General features: G+C 45.1%; 1 protein-coding gene across 1 annotated transcript in view; it reads left to right on the top strand.

Annotated features, from left to right (window-relative positions):
• The window catches only part of PDGFC (platelet derived growth factor C), a 761010-nt gene that overhangs the window by 726258 nt on the left and 15024 nt on the right, over window positions 1-19728 (top strand). The window contains exon 5 of the mRNA XM_085641717.1: window positions 13130-13347. Coding sequence (XP_085497843.1) covers window positions 13130-13347 — 218 coding nt within the window. The remainder of the gene's footprint in view (window positions 1-13129; window positions 13348-19728) is intronic.

The raw sequence follows: 19728 nt of genomic DNA, 5'->3' as shown, positions 1-19728 counted from the left end.
GCTGCAGCCCGGCTGTGCAGCGTTGCATCAAAGACAAGCCTAACTGAGCCTGTCCGCAACTGTTCAGTGCCAATGCCAGGAACCCACATTCTAAACGCCTACCACAGCTATATCACCAATCAACTCCACCCGCTCAACCATGGACACCACCACAAAAGCTGCTGCCAAGCTGCACCTCAGTCCACAGTGCTCGAACTGCCACTTCACTTGCCTCTACACACCTGCTCCGAGGACCGACACGCACACCACACCCCTCACCAAGTCAGAACACAAGATCTGCACTCACACAGCACCTTAAACCCAACCCGCACAACACTCACTCACATGCATGCTCCTGAGCACATGCTCACTCAGCAAGCACTCCACTGAGATTTGAGATCTCATTGACTCCAATCCACCAGACCTCCTCTTCCTCACCCGAAACCTGGCTCAACCGCATGTCGGCACTGAACATCGCCCTTGCCATCCCTACTGGTTACAAAATCCTGCACCAGGACCAACATCACAAACCAGGAGGAGGACTTGTCATTTTTAAGGGCGGGCGGGCGGAGCTGGCTTAGTGCCTCTATGCGGAGTTCCACAGAGTTTTAAAAAAAAAATCAGTGGAATTCATCTCAGCTCCGCTCCCTCCCCCCTCACAAATTAATTAAAAATGAAAAAAGAAGGCACTTACCTGCGTGGCTGCCTCCTCCTCTGCCGGGCTGCTCTCCTTCCTGCTCCTCGCCGTCCTTTATATGAAAAAATTCCTACATTGTATGTCTTGTGCAGGTAAGTGCCTTCTTTTTTAATTTTTAATTAATGTGGGTTGGTAGAGGGGCTGGCTAACTCTGCTCCGCTACAGAGTTGGAGTTTTGCCTAAACTCCATATTCACAACGGAGCGCGGAGTAGGCAAACCTCAGCAAACTCCACAGGCGGAGTGGAGTTTCCCGCCCGGGATTAGCCATTATCCACAGAGATACCATCAAGTGTACCTTTTACACTGACAACAGAAGCCACTTTGATGGACCATATGCACTTCAAGCTTCAGAAAGACAGTAAAACCACTATCAAAGGGACCCTAACCTACCCCCCCCGGGCCTCACACCCACTTTAGCAACCTCCTCACCAACCTCACCACACTCCTCCCCATGGGCACCAAAGACTTCATACTCCTAGATGATCTCAACTTTCACCTCTATGACCCCAATGACTCCAACTCCACGGACCTGCACGAAATAGTACAGAACATCAGGCTCGCCCAGGTTTTAAAAGGCCCTACCCACATAGCTAGACAAATCCTGGACCCCATGCTCTCCTCCAGCAACAAGATTATATTCAGCCACATCAGTCCACTCACATATACGGAGCACTCTATCGTCCAATTCCACATACCAGGGCCACCAACCACCTCAATGGAGTCTAGCAACACTCCAAGTCACTGCTGCAAGAAAGTTATAGAAACCGAATGCCTCCAATGAAACTACCCAGACTCCACCAGCAACCTCACCAAGGACAAAAACAATTTCAACTGCATCACCACCTGCTCTAATACCCTGGCACCCCTGAAAAACACCAAACCTAAAAGATTCAACAAACAAGCTAGCTGGTGCAATGTAACACTCTAAAAATCCAATATAGTTTGAAAACAACTTGCAAGAAAATGGAGAATCACCCGAAGAACCACTGCTGGAAACACCCACAAGGCCTCACTTGGACACTATCACCAGTCAGTGAGAGAGACCAAGAAAAAGGCACTGACCCTGAGAATAAAATCTATCTCTAATAACTGCAAGAAACTTTTCATCATTGTCAAGGAATTCACCGACTCAACAGCATCTTCGAACCATAGACACCACCATTGGCTTTCACAGCCTGCTAACCTCATCAACCAAAGACTACTAGCTGACAACATTGAACACTCTAGCCATCAAGAACACTAAAGTAATAATGAAAAAGGTCCTCTCAGGGGCGCCCACAGACCATTTCCCTCACTATATCTACAACCTGAGAAGAGCCACAATTAGCTCTGCACTCAATTCCATCATTAACACCTCCCTCAATACAGCTACTATCCCAGATGTTGTAAAGATACCCTCCTCAAAAAAGCCTCAGCCATCCCCGAAGTCCTCAGCCATCCCCGAAGTACTCTGCAACTGCTGACCCATCTCGCTGCTTCCCTTTGCAGCCAAAGTCATCAAGAAGTCCATCAACAGACACCTCTCCGACCACCTAGAATGCCGAAAACTCCTGGATGATTCACAATCAGGACTCCAAAACAACCACAGCACTGAAATAGCCCTCCTCACTGCCAAGGATGACTTACGCACCATTCTCAATCGTTGACAGACTGCCACCCTCTTTCTCCTCCAAAAACAACAGTTTGCACAGAATGCAGAACAATGTCATACATTCACCCCAGTACCAAGACCTGGGCCTAAATCCATCGTTTTTTTTCTCACCATGCCATTCCAGTTTGAACCCAGCCATATGCAAATCAGTCTTGACCCTGTGCCTCATGGGAACAGTCCAGCCCGAAATGCCAAGCCAGGTCCTCCCTGGCCTCAAACCAAGCATCCTAGGACCGGTTTCGGGGTTTCACCCCTCTTCAGCCAGGATAGCTTGATTCCAGTGGCATGGAGAGCACGGGACACACGTCTGAGCATACCCGTCCCACTCGGGGTGACAAATGCAAAAACAACAGTTGATGGACAGAATGCAGAACAAAGTCATACATTTACCCCAGTACCAAGATCTGGGCCTAAATCCATTGTTTTTTTGCTCACCATTCCATTCCAGTTTGAACCCAGCCATATGCAAATCAGTCTTGACCCTGTGCCTCATGGGATCAGTCCAGCCCGAACTGCCAAGCCAGGTCCTCCCTGGACTGGAACCAAGCATCTCCTCGACCTCTCCGCCGCCTTCGACATAGTCTCCCACCACACAGTCATTGCCAGACTACACACAGCAGGGATACAAGGTCCAGTTCTCAAATGGATAGCCTCCATCCTCTCTGAAAGAACTCAACAAGTCAGGCTCACTTGTTCTCATCAGAACCCAAGGACCTCCTTTGCGCAATCCCAAAGGGATCATCACTCAGCCGCACACTTTTTAACATGTACATGACTCCTATGGCTAACATCATCAGATACCATAGAATCAACATCATTTCCTATGCTGAGAACAGCACATCTTTCCCCTTACAGACGTCAAACAATGCATGACCAGCATGGCCAATTGGATGAAAGAAAACTGCCTCAAGCTCAACAATGTCATAAAAGAAGGGCTGATGTTCGGGAGTAAGAGCTCACCTTAGGACTCCACTTAGTGACCAGCCAAACTTGGACCCACATCCACCCCAACTGACCAAGCTAGGAACCTAGGCCTCATCCTGGACACCAAACTCACTATGAAGTCCCAGGACAGCACCTTCACCTCTTCATGCTAGCACATCCTCCGCATGTTACGTAAAATCCTAAATTGGCTCCTACTGGACACCAGATTTACCAGCTGCCAGGTTTAATCACGTGCAGATTGGACTACGGCAACACACTCTGCACTGGCATCTTAACCCATCTACTTCACAGACTTTACATCCACAACACCACTACCAGGTTTGTCCTTGACCTCCCATACAAAACCCACTCCACACTGTTACTCAGAGAGATCCACTGGCTTCCCATCCAGAAGCGCTGCTAGGTCAAATTCTCACACACACTTTTAAGTCACTACACAACACAGGACCCGCTTACCTCAATCACCGGCTTCACCTCCATCAATCCACCAGACAACTTTTCTCAGCATCACTTGCATACACACCATGCATCCATAGATGCAGAACATGAGGTCTATCATTCTCCTACCAAGCTGGCAAAACCTGGAACAATCTTCCCTAACACATTCGGGCCTCCTCCTCACTCCTTGAATTCCGCAAAAAGCTAAAGACCTGGCTTTTCAAGTAGTTCGATTGCAGGATCACCGAGGCTGAACAAAATCAATAATCCCCACAATGCAGGCACCCTTGCAACATGTGACAGAGACCAAGTCAGCCTATGTACTGGCTGCAGCGCCACACTTAACAGGGTGAGTCCATCCCTGTCACCTCAACCAACAGAAGGTGGTGATCATGGTGAAAGTACACACTACAATTACCTGCAAGTATAAGTTACTACAGAAAAAATCAGTAGTAAGTCCAGCACCAAAAATTGCGAACCCCTGGAACTGCAACACCATACTATAGAAAATAATGGAGTTACGGACATAAATTGAAACCCTACAGGAAATAATGTTAAAATAAATTAAATTACATTCTTTAGAATAGTTACAAATATAAATAAATATAATTTAATGGGGCACACAAAGCTTTACCGTCAGAGGTAAAGGGCTAAAGCCCTCACCAAGATTTCAGTGGCATGAGCGCGGTGACGGCAGCATACCGTTTTTGTAATAGTGATCTGCAGAGTGAACAGATCTTCTTACCCGTGTCACTGGAGAGAGGCCTACCAGACTACTAATGTAAAATTCTGTAGCTGTGAACTTAACTTGCCATTGGCCTACATCATGTAGTATGTAGTATTGTGCAGCACATGCATGTTTGCTTGTGCATGCTGTAATGTATGTGTGTCTTTGTGTGGTACGGTACATGTAGAACTGTGCGTTCCATATTGGAAACCCAGGGCCTTAAAAAGACGTGGAGTTTGAGGAGCTATCCCAGACAGATTTGTGGATTGTCTACATGCCTGAGAACTAAACGGGGCACATACTGGAGGAGGAGAGAGGCACGATCTTTTAAGCAGTTCAAAATGGTTATTGGTTGAAGGGAGTGAAAGCCTCACTCAGGCAACAACCACAATCCTTGTCAAGGTGAACCACAAAAGTCGCTAAATTAACCTGTGTTTAACCCTTTGGTAGTTTGGCAAAAGCAGTCCGACTTTTTCGAGGCAATGTGGGAAGTATTTATGCAGCACACATACAGTAATATAGTGAAAACACAACACAAGAACAATCTTCTCAAGCCAATTTAGACAGAGTAAATTATATTAAATACCATGATACTAGGACAAAAAAGATCCAATCATTAGAACCGGAGATATTCAATTTTAAAGTTATAAGTGGAAAAGGCATTTAAAAACACACATCGCCACTCACTGTCATCTGGTTGTACTACACTAAGGGAAAGTCACAAATTCAGGCTGAACGCGATGGAGTGTGGTTCAAATACTGAGACCAGGTTAGTACAGCAGAACAAGTTGCCTTCTCAAAGACCGGCACAAAGTGATCTGTTCATGTTCTAGGAGGCCATGAGGAGCAGGCAGAGTGTCACAAATGGTGGTCGCTGTATCGCGATGAGCAAGCCGAGCATTGTGGGCTGTTAACGCTGAAGGCAGTCAGGCTTAGCAGGTGATCATTGCTGTAGCATCGAGTTGGCAGTCACCGCGGTCTGTTGTTGCTGTAGCACAAAGTGTGGCTCTCATGTTGCTGGCCGTTGCTTGCGGTCACTTTAGAACGAGCAGGTCTCACTGGAGCTTCATGTTGGTGATCATTGAGGGCGGCAGAGTCTTGGCGAAAGAGATCATTTGCACTCGCACGGTGTCCACATTTCAGAGTTTCCCCTTCTCTTGCAGAGTAGTAGACTCTGATGCCAACTAAGTTTCCAGGACCTGCAGAGGCACATCATGGGGATCAAGAACTCCCTCCAGCTGATGCCAGCAGAAATCAGGCAGATGCCTTTGCTGTAGCCCAGCTGGGCTATCGCAGAGAGGCCTGCAGAGCTTGTTGAGTCCCTATAACTAATACAGGGGTCGGCTAAGTGACCCTTGGAGCCACTCAGGTTAGCCTGGGATGAAGGTAAGTAGGTCCAATCATTCTTCTCAGGCAGCAAGGCAGTCCTCAGCAGCAGGTCCAGGTGTGTTTTAATGAGTGAATTTGGAGGTCCAGTGTTTATACCTGATGCCAGCTTTTGTGTGGATAATTCCCCATATTACCCCTATATCTGGTTCTAGGAAATTCTTCCCTTCACCTGTCAAGGCTCGAAGACCTCTGGGCTGAAGAGAGGCTGATGTCTTGTTCCTTTGTATGTGCTGGAGGCAAGTTCATTGAAGTGCAAGTGAGACAGGACACAGCTCCGCTGCCATATATCCTGGCAGGATGATCCATACTGCCACACTAGACCCATCCCACAATGGCTTCCACCCCAAACATAGCACGGAGTCAGCTTTATTAGCGGTAACGGAACAACTAAGAGCCTCTATGGATGAGGGCAACTTGACTGCACTCGTTGTGCTTGACCTTAGCGCTGCTTTTGATAGGGTCTCACACACTATTCTGATCCATCGGCTGCGTGAGGTCAGTATCCAGTATCATAGGCAGCGCCCTTGATTGGTTATTCTCTTTTCTGTGCGACAGGTTGTTCCTGGTCATTGCTCCTCCATTCCACTCTCTGACGCACTCTGTGCGCTGTGGAGTCCCGTAGGGGTCGGCCCTGAGTCCGACCTTATTTAATATTTATGTTCGTCCGCTGGCCATGTTGGCCAACACTCGTAATATACAGTTGGTATCCTATGCGACGATACGCAACTGATTTTTTCTTGCACCGAAGACTCCGTTCAGTACATGACTAAATTTCAGGAAGACCAGGCAGCTATAGCCAGGTGGATGGAGGTGAACTGCCTCCAATTAAATTAATCCAAAACTGAGTTCCTCTTGCTTGGCAGAGACTCACACCGGTGGGGCAATAACTGGTGGCTGCCAATGATGGGCAATCCCCCTACGTCCCAAAACCGTGGTAAAAAATCTACGGATAGATACTGGACTCTCGTTTGAGGAACATGCTAAGTCTGTGGCAGGGACCTGCTTTGGCATCCTGCGCGGACTTAAACCTATCTTGGGTCTGTTTGACCCTTATACGCGCCAGCTAGTTGTTCAAGCCATGATCCTGGCCAGGCTGGATTATTGCAACAGCCTCCTGTTAGGTGCTTATAAATCTGTGATCAATAGGCTCCAAAGCACCATGAATGTGGCAGCTCGCACTTTATTTGCATTGCCGAAGTACAGCTCGGTCTCAGGGGTGCTACGCTGAATCCACTGGCTTCCCGTGGATCAAAGAGTCCGGTTCAAAGCATTTTGTGTCATCCATAAAGTTTTGACGGGCTCCGGCCCGGAGATCCTCAGAAACTTAGGTTGCCACTATGTTTCCTCCCGTGCTCTGTGCTCTGCAGATCTTTATCTGATGCGGGTGTCTCGCTTCCGTAGAGCCAGAGCTGGAGGCTGCTCCTTCAAAGTGTTAGCACCGACTCTATGGAACTCACTGCCTCTCGCTGTCAGGAACACTCACAATCTCTTGGTGTTTAGAAAGGCAGTAAATACATGGCTATTTCAGTAGCTTAATCATCTCGCTCTTCTCTCTCCCTGCTCTTTAGTGCTGGGACGTCCCTTTGCTGGGACAGCCATGTGCTTTATAAATCACATAACATAACAACACCTACTCCCCTTTGTGTCACTGTCTGGGAGTAATAGATAAACCCCAACAACAGAGCCAATTACAGTCATGTGACCCATGACACTGGCAGAAGACACACGTGGTTAGGGCAAGGAATGGAAACTTTCTAAACCTGTAATTTTCAGGATTGTAACCTAAAGTCAGACTTTATATTACAATTTATTTGAGTGTAAATAGCATGGGTCTGATTCACGAAGGTACTTATGAGTAGTAAAGTTACGAGTGAGGAGTGTCCACACTTGTGGCGGAATCTCCACACTCAGGGCAGAATCTCTGCATGGCGGACTGTAGAGAGTGCACTGTGTGGAGATTCTGCCCAAGAGACTCCACACTCGTAACTTTACTACATGCAAGTACCTTTGTGAATCAGACTCCATATCTCTATCTGCTCTCAATCAAAATTTATCACTTATTAAATATAATAGAGAATGCCAGTATTAGTCAATTAAAGGGATCAGCCTTACAAAACTGAAAATAACATTAGGAGTGTTTACACTGTAACGACGCGTAAAACTTGTCCTACATTTAAATACAATGCCCCTTATCTATGAGCCTTTGGGGCCTACCTTAGGGCTGACTTATCAATATTAACAAGAATTGGTAAAGGCATTAAGGTTTCACCTATGGAATTAGTAATAAATTAAGAGGTTTGGAAGCAGTGTATGAGTGCAGTGAGAATTGTGTGACTGCTCTCTATACAGGCTGAGTGGTGCATGAATGAAGGTTGGGGTGACAGTGCCTTAATACATGGTGATTGATATATGTTTAGTGCAAAATGAGAATTGTGTGAGTGTACAGGGTGAGAGATGTTACCCTGTACAAGGTAAGTGGTGTGTGAGTATAGGGTGAGCTGTATGTCAATAGTATGCACAGAAAGCTAAAAATAGAGATTCTGAAAGGAGCTCAGCCTGTGCTTCTGAGGCAGAGCAGAGACTCCAGCCAGAGACAGTTGCCTGGGCACCGCTCACCTCATCCGGCATCTGACGGGGCACAGCTTAAAGCTTCAGGGCTCCTAGTTCTGGATAGCTTTTCTACAAGTCTGAATAAGAAGACATTATTTCACAGTATCTGGCTTATGACAAGTGTGTCAATTGTTACAGAAAGCTTAAAGACACAAAAGTATAAAAAGTAACTGTTTCAGATGGATCTGCTCATAAGCTAGACACAGTTTGCTAAAAATATTTTGACCAAAAGACCAAATTAAATTACCAGTTTTAATGAAATCGCTGACCAAGGAGTGAGAAGATTGGCTTTTTGGCAAGTAGCTTATGTAGGCTAGTGACCTACACCCCAGGACAAACCTGTAAACCTTTAAAGCTTTCACAAAGTGCAGGGGCTTGTTTTGTTTGGTCATGGCTGCATTAAATCATCCCTTAGAGGGGCGAGGGAGTGGTGGGGTGCATTCACAATGTACCTTGTTGCATTGATTGTTGCAGCTTCTGTCGATTGAAAGCTGCATTCAGAGATTGTTCTCTGGAGCGAGAGTTGTAATTTCTGGAGAATGAAAGGAAAACACACTTGTCGAATTCGGTCTCGGGGTGAGTGTGCGCAAGAAAGTAGTATTGTGCTGAACCTCATCTGAAACAAAAAGAAGCACATCAGCATCCTTTGTACATGGAAAACAGTGTGTGCACATGTAAGTGTGTTCTAGAGGGAACTTTGCGCAGATGCTAACGTAGCCACTGAGCATTACATATAGATCAGTCTCTCTCCTCCAAGGTTGAGCAATCACTCTGCTGCCAACTCGGAGTCCGAACTGGGAAACAACTAAACTAATAGGTTCTTTAAAGGTAACTAAGACATTCAAATGTGTGTCCCTAGTCTTTGTTACCTCTTTGCGTTCAGCATAAAGAGAGATTTGTGTAGACGCAGTACTGTGGGATGTTTACAAAGAGGGAGCTTTCTATGTTTGGGAAAGAAGACCTTTCAAACAATAATAATGACAGCTTCATAAGGCGGAATGAAAGAGCTCTAAAGAGCGGTTGTTAACATTACCTAATTTAGTACAACATTGCTTTGCCTGGTCACTGAGATGCGTGTTGGGTCAGGAGCTTTTTTAATGATGAAAGTAGTGAGTGCTTCATATAGCTTTTTTTTACCGGTCTCCTTGGAGGTGGAAGTGTAGATGGTGTGCAGGCACTGGACAATCAAAAATAGAATGGAGCCGAAAAGCACTCTTGAAATGCATGTAGCAAGGGGGAGATTATGTAGACAAGCACATCGCAAGTGCTGTGCAGGCAAAACATTTTTAAAAATTCACCAAAATTGCACAGAAACAATACATGGGCAGAGGGATACTGAAATAAGAAGCACACATGGAATAACACAAGGAACAACAGGGGACAGTATGCTACAGCAAATAGAAATGGAGGAAAATTAATTGGCAAGCACAGGAACCAATGAAAAGCAAGGGGGCTGGATGTAAGCCTCTTTTAAGATGTATATTGACTACAATAGATTTCACGCAGGCGAAACCTAAAAAGGAAGAGTAGGGCCTGGAAAAAGATTTATTTTGCATTGCATCACCTTCCCCCTCTGGGATAGTGTTGAACTCCAATAGCACTGCTGTTTGGGTGGAACTCAGGATGTTACCTGGATGATGCTAGTGGGCTGGCTTTATGAAAGGTGGGCATATTATTTGTGGTGTGCTGTATTTCACTTTGTGTTTGGCTATACTCAGTTTTTTCATAAAAGCAAGTATTTAACAGGACATTCATTTACTGGAGTAATTGAGCATATTTTGAGTCTTGTGCCTATGTACATTTTCCACCTACCTCCCTTTGAAAAGTTCTTAATGAAAAGTACTTGGCCCAGTTACTGAGAGACGATTGTAGGTCAGGTCCTGGGACATCAGGAGTAAAAGCCATCGACTACTGTAGTTGAGCCCAGAAGCTCCTGCTTGCCCTGTGAACCTCTGAAAGGGGCTCTGACATTTATTATATGATTATTAAAATATTTCAATAATTATTTTGAATTTAAAAATTAAAATAATACCAAATAATATTAGATTATAATTTACTTACTTTTAATTAATACTCTGCATCACTTTTAATGCTCATGATTGCATAATAGACAATTTAATTATTTTATGTTATTTGGAAATGTATTATTTATTTAAACTTCAGAAACATTAGTTACATTTATTTCAATAATTCAAATTTAACAAATAGTGTTGTAGCATTTTTCTTTTAGTTCTACTTTTAAAATGAGCAATTACATTTAATTCACATTAATATTTTACATACAAATATCTTCACAAATATTTTCAAAGTTTAAAAAAACTTTTTTTTAATTTTCCTTATACTTTACCATGCGAAGATCTCCACCTTGACTTGCTCATTCTTCCTATGGTAAAGTGTTGGGTAAATACAAAAATGTTTATTTAACTCCCAAAAAATGAGGTAAACTGTTTTTATATTAGCTATTAACAGTGCCAGTGGTTGGCAATGTTTGGTGCTGGACTCATTTACTACTGTTTTGAGTCCCTTTTTGGCTGAAGTGCAATTAGTGAATAGCAATGAGCTTACTCTTTTTGAGTGGGTGGACATCCCTCTCTAAATCACTCCCTGACCCTCTGTGGCCTTTGCTAAACCTCTCCTAACTCCTCCATAATCCCCTCCCATTTAGACATCAGTATTCCCCATTTTCCAGCCATTCCTCTCTGTCCCTTCAACATTTACTACTAAAACATATACATACATGTGTGAAAACTCCCCACTTGTGGTTGAAAAGTACTATAAAGCTCACTTGCGCTCAATAACTTCTACAACAACAATTAAAATATCATAATTTTTACCAAAAAACAAATGGTTGCTATACAAGATATTAATGTTATGTTATGTTATAAAGCACTTAAAGCGTGCATGGATACAGTGTCCCGGCGTGAAAGCCAACTACAGGAGACTAAGAACAGAGCATTAGGAGGAGCTACAAATTAGTTTAAAAAAGCCTGAAATCCTGAGTGTTTCTCAATTCATAAGGAAGGGCATTCCAGGCTTTGGCTGCCTTGGAAGAAAGAGAGCTACCCCCCATATGAGTAAGGTAAAATCTGGGAATGACTGCAAGACATAATGCGGCTGATCGCAAATGTCTTCGGGGCACGTACAAATCAAAGCGTCTTCTGAGATATGGCGGCCCGGATTTATAAAGGACACCGTGAGCAAGAGTGAGGGCCTTGAACTGGACATGTTGCACCACGGGTAGCAAATGCAGGTCCCGAAGATGTTGCTTTGTACTTGATCTGCCAGGGATACCTATCAGCACTCTTGCTGCTGCGTTTTGGAGGGTTTGCAGCTTTTTCAGATGGTATTCAGGAAGGCCGATATATAATGCGTCAGTGTAGTCAATACGCGACAAAATGAGGGCCCGGGTCACCATTTCCTGGCCGGTCTGGGCAGCAATGGCAGGAATTTCCTAAGTGATTTCAGTGTGCCGGAGTACACTCCGGCCAATTTTTTTATCTGCATAGAGAACTGGAGTTAATGATTAAAAACTCTGAAATGTCAACTAGCATATATAATAAAACACATGCAACTCCTTGACAGTAATTTGTGTACAGCTATCCACTAGCACTTTCGCAGGGTATTTCTGAAAACTCATGTTCTGAAACTTTATTGTAGCTCATTGCAGCCGCACATCATACAGTTATGTTTAAAGTGTTGTTTTTAAGTATAGTATCTATTTTGTAATTAATATTTTCATCAGTTTATCTGAATGAAAAAAAGGTCATGCAGTACTTTAACATTCCTTTATTTCTTTGATGAAATAGAATGTCTCATAATTTACTGTGTAGTTATTGATTTTCTTTGGCTTGAGAATTGTATTAGGTAATTTTCTATAACAGTCTAAGCAGTCGCTGAAAAAATTCAAACTCATTCCTAAAACTTGCTTTCTCCAAATTAGTTTTACTGCATTCACAGTGCTAAGCTGACATTCTACAGCTATTATTACTTCATTGATGAACAGTGTATAAATAAACAATATGCATGCAGGTGGGACATATGTGAACATGTGGGAGCGCAAATAGTTTGATTCAAGTCTAGAATAAGTTGTGATGATCTCTAGCTTTAAATGTTGTTATGCCTCTTTATTCAATCTTAATGTAGACTATTTCACAATCTAACGTTTTCCTTCAGTTGGCTCTAATCATGTTTATAATTATCTGAAACCAACTTACTCTGAGGTTGATCTAATGATATGTAAACAACAATTAATGGGACAAATGGCACGCCATATAGTCTCTTCAATATAACTTCCTTACTGTCTTCAGAAGAAGAGAACATTTGCTATCCTTACTTTGGTTATCATGGTGACTTAACTGTTTGATTCAGGAAGCAGACATTGTCCTTGCCTTTCAAATGTAGGGAGCAGTGATCTATTTTGCTCTGATGAGATATAGAAAGTTCTTACTTCTTGAATTTGCAAACAAGAATGAAAGCTAGAGGACTACTCAAAGGGGAAACATATAACAAATAGTAGTCAAGGTCAAAATATAATGTGAATGTTCTATATTTCCTCTGTTACTAGGACTTTTCTGTTCCAAAGAGAAAGTGCACACCTCTGTCATATTTAATTGATAAAAATATGAGAGCTTTGAAAAGAGCAGAAAAGAATTAAACAAAGTGATGAATATGACTTCATTTCTTCTTTCTTAGTTGTAGATCTAAACCTTCTGAAAGAAGAGGTGCGACTGTACAGCTGCTCTCCACGCAACCATTCAGTGTCACTGAGGGAGGAACTAAAACGAACTGACACCATCTTTTGGCCACAATGCCTTCTGGTTAAACGTTGTGGAGGAAACTGTGCCTGCTGCCATCATTCCTGCAATGAATGCCATTGTACTGCAACCAAAGTAACAAAAAAGTACCATGAGGTAGTTTTGAAAACATCTTTATTTTTAAGCTTTTGGTTCCTGCTTTTTCCAGTGACTGTTATGCTGTCTCAACTGGAATACCCAAAGTAAAATCTTTACAAGTGTTTTATGCTGTGTAGAGCAATACTTACCTCTGGAAATTAATATCCTCTTAGCCAGATGACCTCATAAGCTATCAGACACAATAGAGCACTTCCTCATAAGAAATTGCTTGGAATCCTCCTCTACCTGGCAATATCTTGTCTAACAAAGTGTTACGAGACAATATACATGTAATGTAAAAGATATCACCTCCTAGTTAGCTTATTTCACAACCCACAAATGTCCCAGATCCCCAAGTTACACTGTTTCTTGAAATTCTCAATACTACACACACACACACAAATTCTCATAAAGATTTGCACTACGTGCTTCACAATGTTAATGCCTATTCGTACATTTTTGACACAATTATTTCTAAAATAACATTCGATCTCCGTAGTTATACCATAAACTGTAACCATGCAGCTAGGCACCAATGGATTTGGAGAAGCTGTAGTCCCTGAGTCCCTGAGCAAATTAGGCATCTAACCCTCACATAAAACAGACATATTCCCCACTCTGCCTAAATGGACACCCTAAACAAGAAGTTTGAAATGTCACTTAGACTGCACTTACTCCTGGTCCAATATGTTGCAGTCAATAAAGTCTTTTACTGTTCTCTTTCTTTCTCCAGGAGTAGTGATGAATTGGTTATGTTATTTTCTGAGTGCCTGAGTACAGAGGGGCTTGGTATATTTTTTCTTATCTACATGTATTCCTATCAACTCTTTTATTCATGAACTAGAATTTCTAATATAACCTTAAATTTCCATTCTGATGCAGATGATACTCAAATTTATCTCAGGGTTGTTTCTCCTCATTATCAGTCCTCAGGAATATCCTGAGGCTGAAACACCATTGGAAGAGAGGATGCAAGAAGTAAATCAACTCCATGGGTTCAAGGACAAAGCCCCTTTGATGCCTCCCAATAAGCATGCTGGAACATGCTCCACTTATCTATGCACTTCCTTTCAACTCTATGTACTTTTGAGTACCCAGAAACCTTTTCAACATCAGTGAATCAAATGTAGGTCTTCCTAGACAATAACATATTTATGTCCTTTGCTAAAAGCATTTTGATTGATGTATTCTTCTTGCTGAGGTAACACAATAGAGGTCTCCATTAATCCAGAACCCAATCAATCTCATAATCAAACTTATTACTTTCACAGTTATTCTCTGACATCTGTGAGACACTTGTTTGAAGTGATCTCACTAGGCCAAATTCATTTTCAAATATTTGCAGATTATACGAATCTTCATATCCATCGTGGTAACAATATTAAAAAGCAACTCAAGGATGCTTAATTCTCATGCTTATGACTAGTACAGGACACTGAGTGTGCAGGTATCTTTTTCTTCTAGATCTATTTTTACAAGAGACATGGCAGTATCTGTAAACGTAGTCTCAAAGTAGGATCCACTTAGCTAGTATTTAATTCTCTGTCACACAATTAACCCCCTACATGGGCAGAGGTAGGCAATAAGCCCATCCAAAGAAAGGCTGTGGGTACAAAGGTTGAGACACACTGTGTCTCAAGAACCACATCCACACACCATGCACTCCAGCCATTCCCAGCTGCTCTCCACGGCATGCACTAACTTGAATATTAGTTCATGTACTTCAAAGAACACATTGTTGTTGCTGACAAGGTGCATAGTCCTGGTCCAGTCTGAACATGAGCCGTAAGTTTCCACCAACCAGTTAAATAATTTATTTCCATCCCCCATTTATAACTAACAAGAAACAATAGGTTATTCAATCATATTGCTTCAGTAAGAGGTGTAGCTGCTAAGGACTTCCTTATGGTAGTAGTCAATCTGTATTGGAATATTTCTGTCCACTAACTTAAAGGAACAGAAATAAAATTATAGTTGTCCACAGATTTTCTAGACTTTTAACTCTTATGCAATATGTACAGCCACAACATTGTTTCACAGGGTGCTATCTAAAACAGCTTTATTCCTTAGATTCTGACCATCAAACATATTATTTACAGCTCCCTGCACTGATCTGCCTCGATGACCACATCGGGCCCTGGTGTTAAATGGTAGCGGCAGTTTCAGTCGATAACCTTTCAAGTATTTGCCCGGCGGTAATCGCCTCTTATACCACTCGATAATTTACCAATGAAAGAGGCAGGCGCCGGAGACTGGAAGGCAGGAAACAAAGTTTTATTCCGTCGGAGCAGAACACATCAGATCAGACAGCAAGGTATCGTCACGAGGTGCTCTAACCGCATCTCTGAGACCTGGTCTCTTATACACCGGTTTATTGCTTTATTACATATAGTACATTCTTGAGATTCTCTTGATGCCTGAAAGAACATCCCCTGAAGCCCCGGCTCAGATCCGATCCCACACATAGTTACAGTAGAGGTTCCCACCCTACCCGCAGTGGGAGATGGCTATCGCGCAGCAGGGAATTCCGCTAATTCCCGGGGGTGTGTGCAACCGGCCGGGTCTCAGGGGGTAGGGGCTTTGATCTACTGTAATCCCTTTGATGCGGGGTGTTTCCCTTACAGTAGGGGCAATAAACTGCATCCGCAGGGCTAGGTGATGGCCTGGGACCAGTTCGGACAATGGGGCGCAGAGGAAGGGGGTTATCAAAGGAGAGGCATGACCATGTATGGGATGTCGGTCGGATGTGGTTCCGTAGCAGGGTCGCGCAGAAGGAGAGGGTTTATGGCCTGTATGAGAGAGCGGGGGTGGCCGGCGCGCGGGGGATGCTCGCAGCGCCGGGGGAAAGCGCTGGCGATCGAGAGTGAGCGGGGAGAGAGAGTGGGGTGCCTAAAATGGCGGCCGTGCATTTGCTATGCGTGGCGCTGGGGAGAGGCAAGATGGCGCAGATAATGTTCAGTTTGCACGCTAAATTTCCACAGTCCTCCCTTTTAACATGTCTCGCCAGCTTGCCTAGTTTGGATCTATCCCCATAATACCCCGTACCTCCACCTCATTCAGAGCTTTCATCCGCTCTGTTTCAAAGTCCAAAGTCTTAGGGCAGATGCAGTTCATAAAAAGCGAACATAAAGGTGGCAGACACTGAATCCCCAAGCAACATCCACATAGTATCACGATTGGTATGAGGATAAATGAAAACAGCCTCCATCCCCAACCTTTAATAGTGTCCCAAAACCAACTCCCCAGTGACCATTCTTCTTGCTCTTGATGGACCTCTGTGGACAGTCTGTGGAGGTGTTCAATTGCTTTGTAGACTGAGGGTGAGTTATCCGGTACGTAGGTACAACAGCTGGACCCAATGATGCGGCATGCTCCTCCGCGATCAGCCAGAACCACATCTAGAACAAGGCGGTTCTGGAGAGCCACCAGGCGGACGGCCTGAAGCTCAGCGGTGTTGTTGGCGAGGGCGCCAGCTGTAATGTTCATTGCTGTTTTGACTGCCTGGGTTAAGTGGCGGATGGCACGGCTGTTTGCCATCGGACCCCAGAGCGGAACAAGACCCTTTACTGCGTCCATGAACTGTTCTCCGGTGGAGTCGGCTTGTACAATGTCTTTGGCACGTTTCTGTCGGTGATGGTTTGCTGGAGCCACATACGTCGGAGGAAGGACAAAGGCGATGTAGCAGGTGCCTCCCCAACCTTTCGGGAGCCAGGTGTAGGCCTTAGTACCACAGACGAAGTACATATTCGGGGAGGCAACAAAGGAGGGTGGGTCAACTGAGTCCAATGTTCGGGTGATGAGGCAGGAGCTGTGGCCCACCAGCTGTGCCCCCAGGCCTTCGAGGCATACAGATCCAGTGATGTTGATGACGGACAGGGCCACTGTTAGGGTGGCGGCTGTCCGTTTTCGGAGGTAAGAGAAGGTGGGTCTGGCTGGATTGTTGAACACTTGCATTTCGATTCGTTCTTTGGCGGGGATGTCCATGTGAAAGGAAGTGTTCGATCTCAGAGGGCAGAAGAGGGCGGAGGTTCTACCAGTTTTGTTCAGCCAGAACCCATGGTAGAAGTGTGACATGGTTCTGCCGGAAGTGGCATTGTCCTTGTAGCTCTCCTGCAGGAGGATCAGCCAGGCGAGGCAGGAACCATGGACAGAAAAAGGTGAAGGGATGAAAGGGATTGAGTGCCCAGTGGCATGGGGCAGCAATCCACAGATCCAGCAGTTAGTGGCATTGGTGGCAAGATTGTGTTGGTGGAGCAACTGCACAAAAGAGTTATTCCAGAACTCCTTACGCCTTTCTCGGAGTTGGGGTGAAAGTGAGATCAGATGGTGTTCTTTCGTGGTGGTAGGTTGAACGGTGGTCAGCAATGTCTTATGAGCGGGTGTGCTCTCCTCCATGATCCAGAAGGTGACCACGAGGAGAAGGCAAAAGAGAAGGGAAATGAAAAGTGCTATTGTCTTAAAGCTGTGCATTTGGTCAGTCTTTGGGTTTTTGTAGTGGATCTTCGGACGTCCGGTTGCTTCCATCATCTTCATGTCGGGCGCTTCCATCACCTTCAAGAGACTCGGTAGCGGGCAGAACCACAGACTTTGTTTTAGTTTCTCTCCTGGTGGCCTTTGAGGTGACTAGGCTACCGTTCTGAGATTTCCACTTAGCCTGTGGTCTGCTTAGCCGAAGTTCTCTCCTTTCGTCGCAAGTTATACCCTTCTTTGGATGGCACAGTGGGATCGGGATATTCAATCAATTCAAGTGTCTCTGTATCCGGGCAGCGGCTCAGGGATGGTCGGTCTTTGTCCAGAAGTTCCTCTTGGGCGGTGATGTTGTCCGTGGTTGTCAGGGTCGGTGATACCTTCTTGCAGTGGTGTGCATGCAGCCAATTGCGTTTCCCCTCCACTCGAAGAGCTGTTCGGGTGGTGATCAGGACTTGCAGGGGGCCCGTCCACCGGGGCTCCAGACTCTTGGTGCGCTGGAAGTTACGCACTAAGACGAAGTCACCGGGTTGGATGTCGTGTCCCGGGCCCCTGGAAACATCGGGAATGGCGTGCAGCACCTGCTGATGGATAACAGACAACGTCTTAGTTAGGTTATACAAATAGTCAGACATGAGGACGTCCGGGACGTCGTGGATGGATGTTGGTTTTGGTGCAGTCCAAAGGTTCATGGGCCGCCCAAAGACGACCTCGTAGGGGGTTAAGTGGTGTTTGGTGGGGGTGGAACGCATTGATAGCAATGCTAGTGGGAGAGCGTCTGGCCATCTTAGTCCTGTGGTGGCGACTATTTTTGCTATCTTAAGCTTCAATGTGGCATTGTGTCGCTCAACCAGGCCTGCGGATTGGGGATGGAAGACCGCATGGAATTTCTGTTTTACACCCAACCCCTTTAAGATGAGTTGGATAACTTCGGCTACGAAGTGGGGGCCGTTGTCGCTCCACAAAATTCGACAAAGGCCGTATCGGGGGAAGAATTCCTTCAGTAGTACTTTTGCGGTAGTCATAGCGGTGTTGTCATGGGTTGGGTAGGCTTCCACCCACTTGCTGAAGGCACACACAACGACAAGTACATACTTTAAACCTTGGCACCTTTCTAGCTGGACATAGTCCATTTGTAGGACTTCAAAGGGGTGATTGGGGACCCCAAACCCTCCCCGGGGTACAGCAGTTCCTTTCCCAGGGTTGTGTTGGAGGCATACTAGGCATTGTTGGACCAGACATTTGGCTGAGTCTGGTATTCTGTCGTTGTGCCAGACTTTGGAGATGAGTTCGATCATGGGGGCAGACCCTATGTGTGCGGGGGAGTGTGCCATGGTCAGCATGGGGATCAAGTATGAGTCGGGTAGCAACCATTTGTTCGAGTCTTTAGTTCGCCAACAACCGTCATCGTCCTTCAATCCCACCCGGGCCCATTCAGTTAATTCGTGTGGTGTGCTGGCTAGTTGGATATCCCTAATCGTTTCCCTAGCATCCTTCCATTTCTCAGTTTGTGACCTGGTCACATACATGCGGGTCGTGGACCTATTCTCGGCTGTGGTTCGGGCAGTAATGTCAGCTAGTGCATTTCCCTGACCTATAATGTCTGTCACCTTCTTGTGTGCCTGGCATTTGATCACAGCTAACCGTGTGGGGAGGAGGACTGCTTCGGTCAGGGCAGAGACTAGATCTCCATGCAGGATGGGTGTGCCATGAGAAGTCAAGAATCCCCTCTCTTTCCATAAGAGCCCAAAGTGGTGAACTACCCCAAAGGCATACTGACTGTCTGTGTAAATGTTTGCGGTTGTCCCTGCTGCCAGGATGCAGGCTCGTGTGAGGGCAATTAGTTCCGCCGCCTGTGCGGATCGCTGTGTGATGCGGGCTGTCTCAACAACTGTTCGAGCTGTGGTGACTGCATAGGCAGCTGAGGTGGTG

The sequence above is a fragment of the Triturus cristatus genome, chromosome 2_2 (genome assembly GCF_964204655.1).
Source record: "Triturus cristatus chromosome 2_2, aTriCri1.1, whole genome shotgun sequence".
In the NCBI taxonomy this organism is placed as follows: Eukaryota; Metazoa; Chordata; class Amphibia; order Caudata; family Salamandridae; genus Triturus; species Triturus cristatus.
This window is presented reverse-complemented; position numbering and strand designations above follow the sequence as displayed.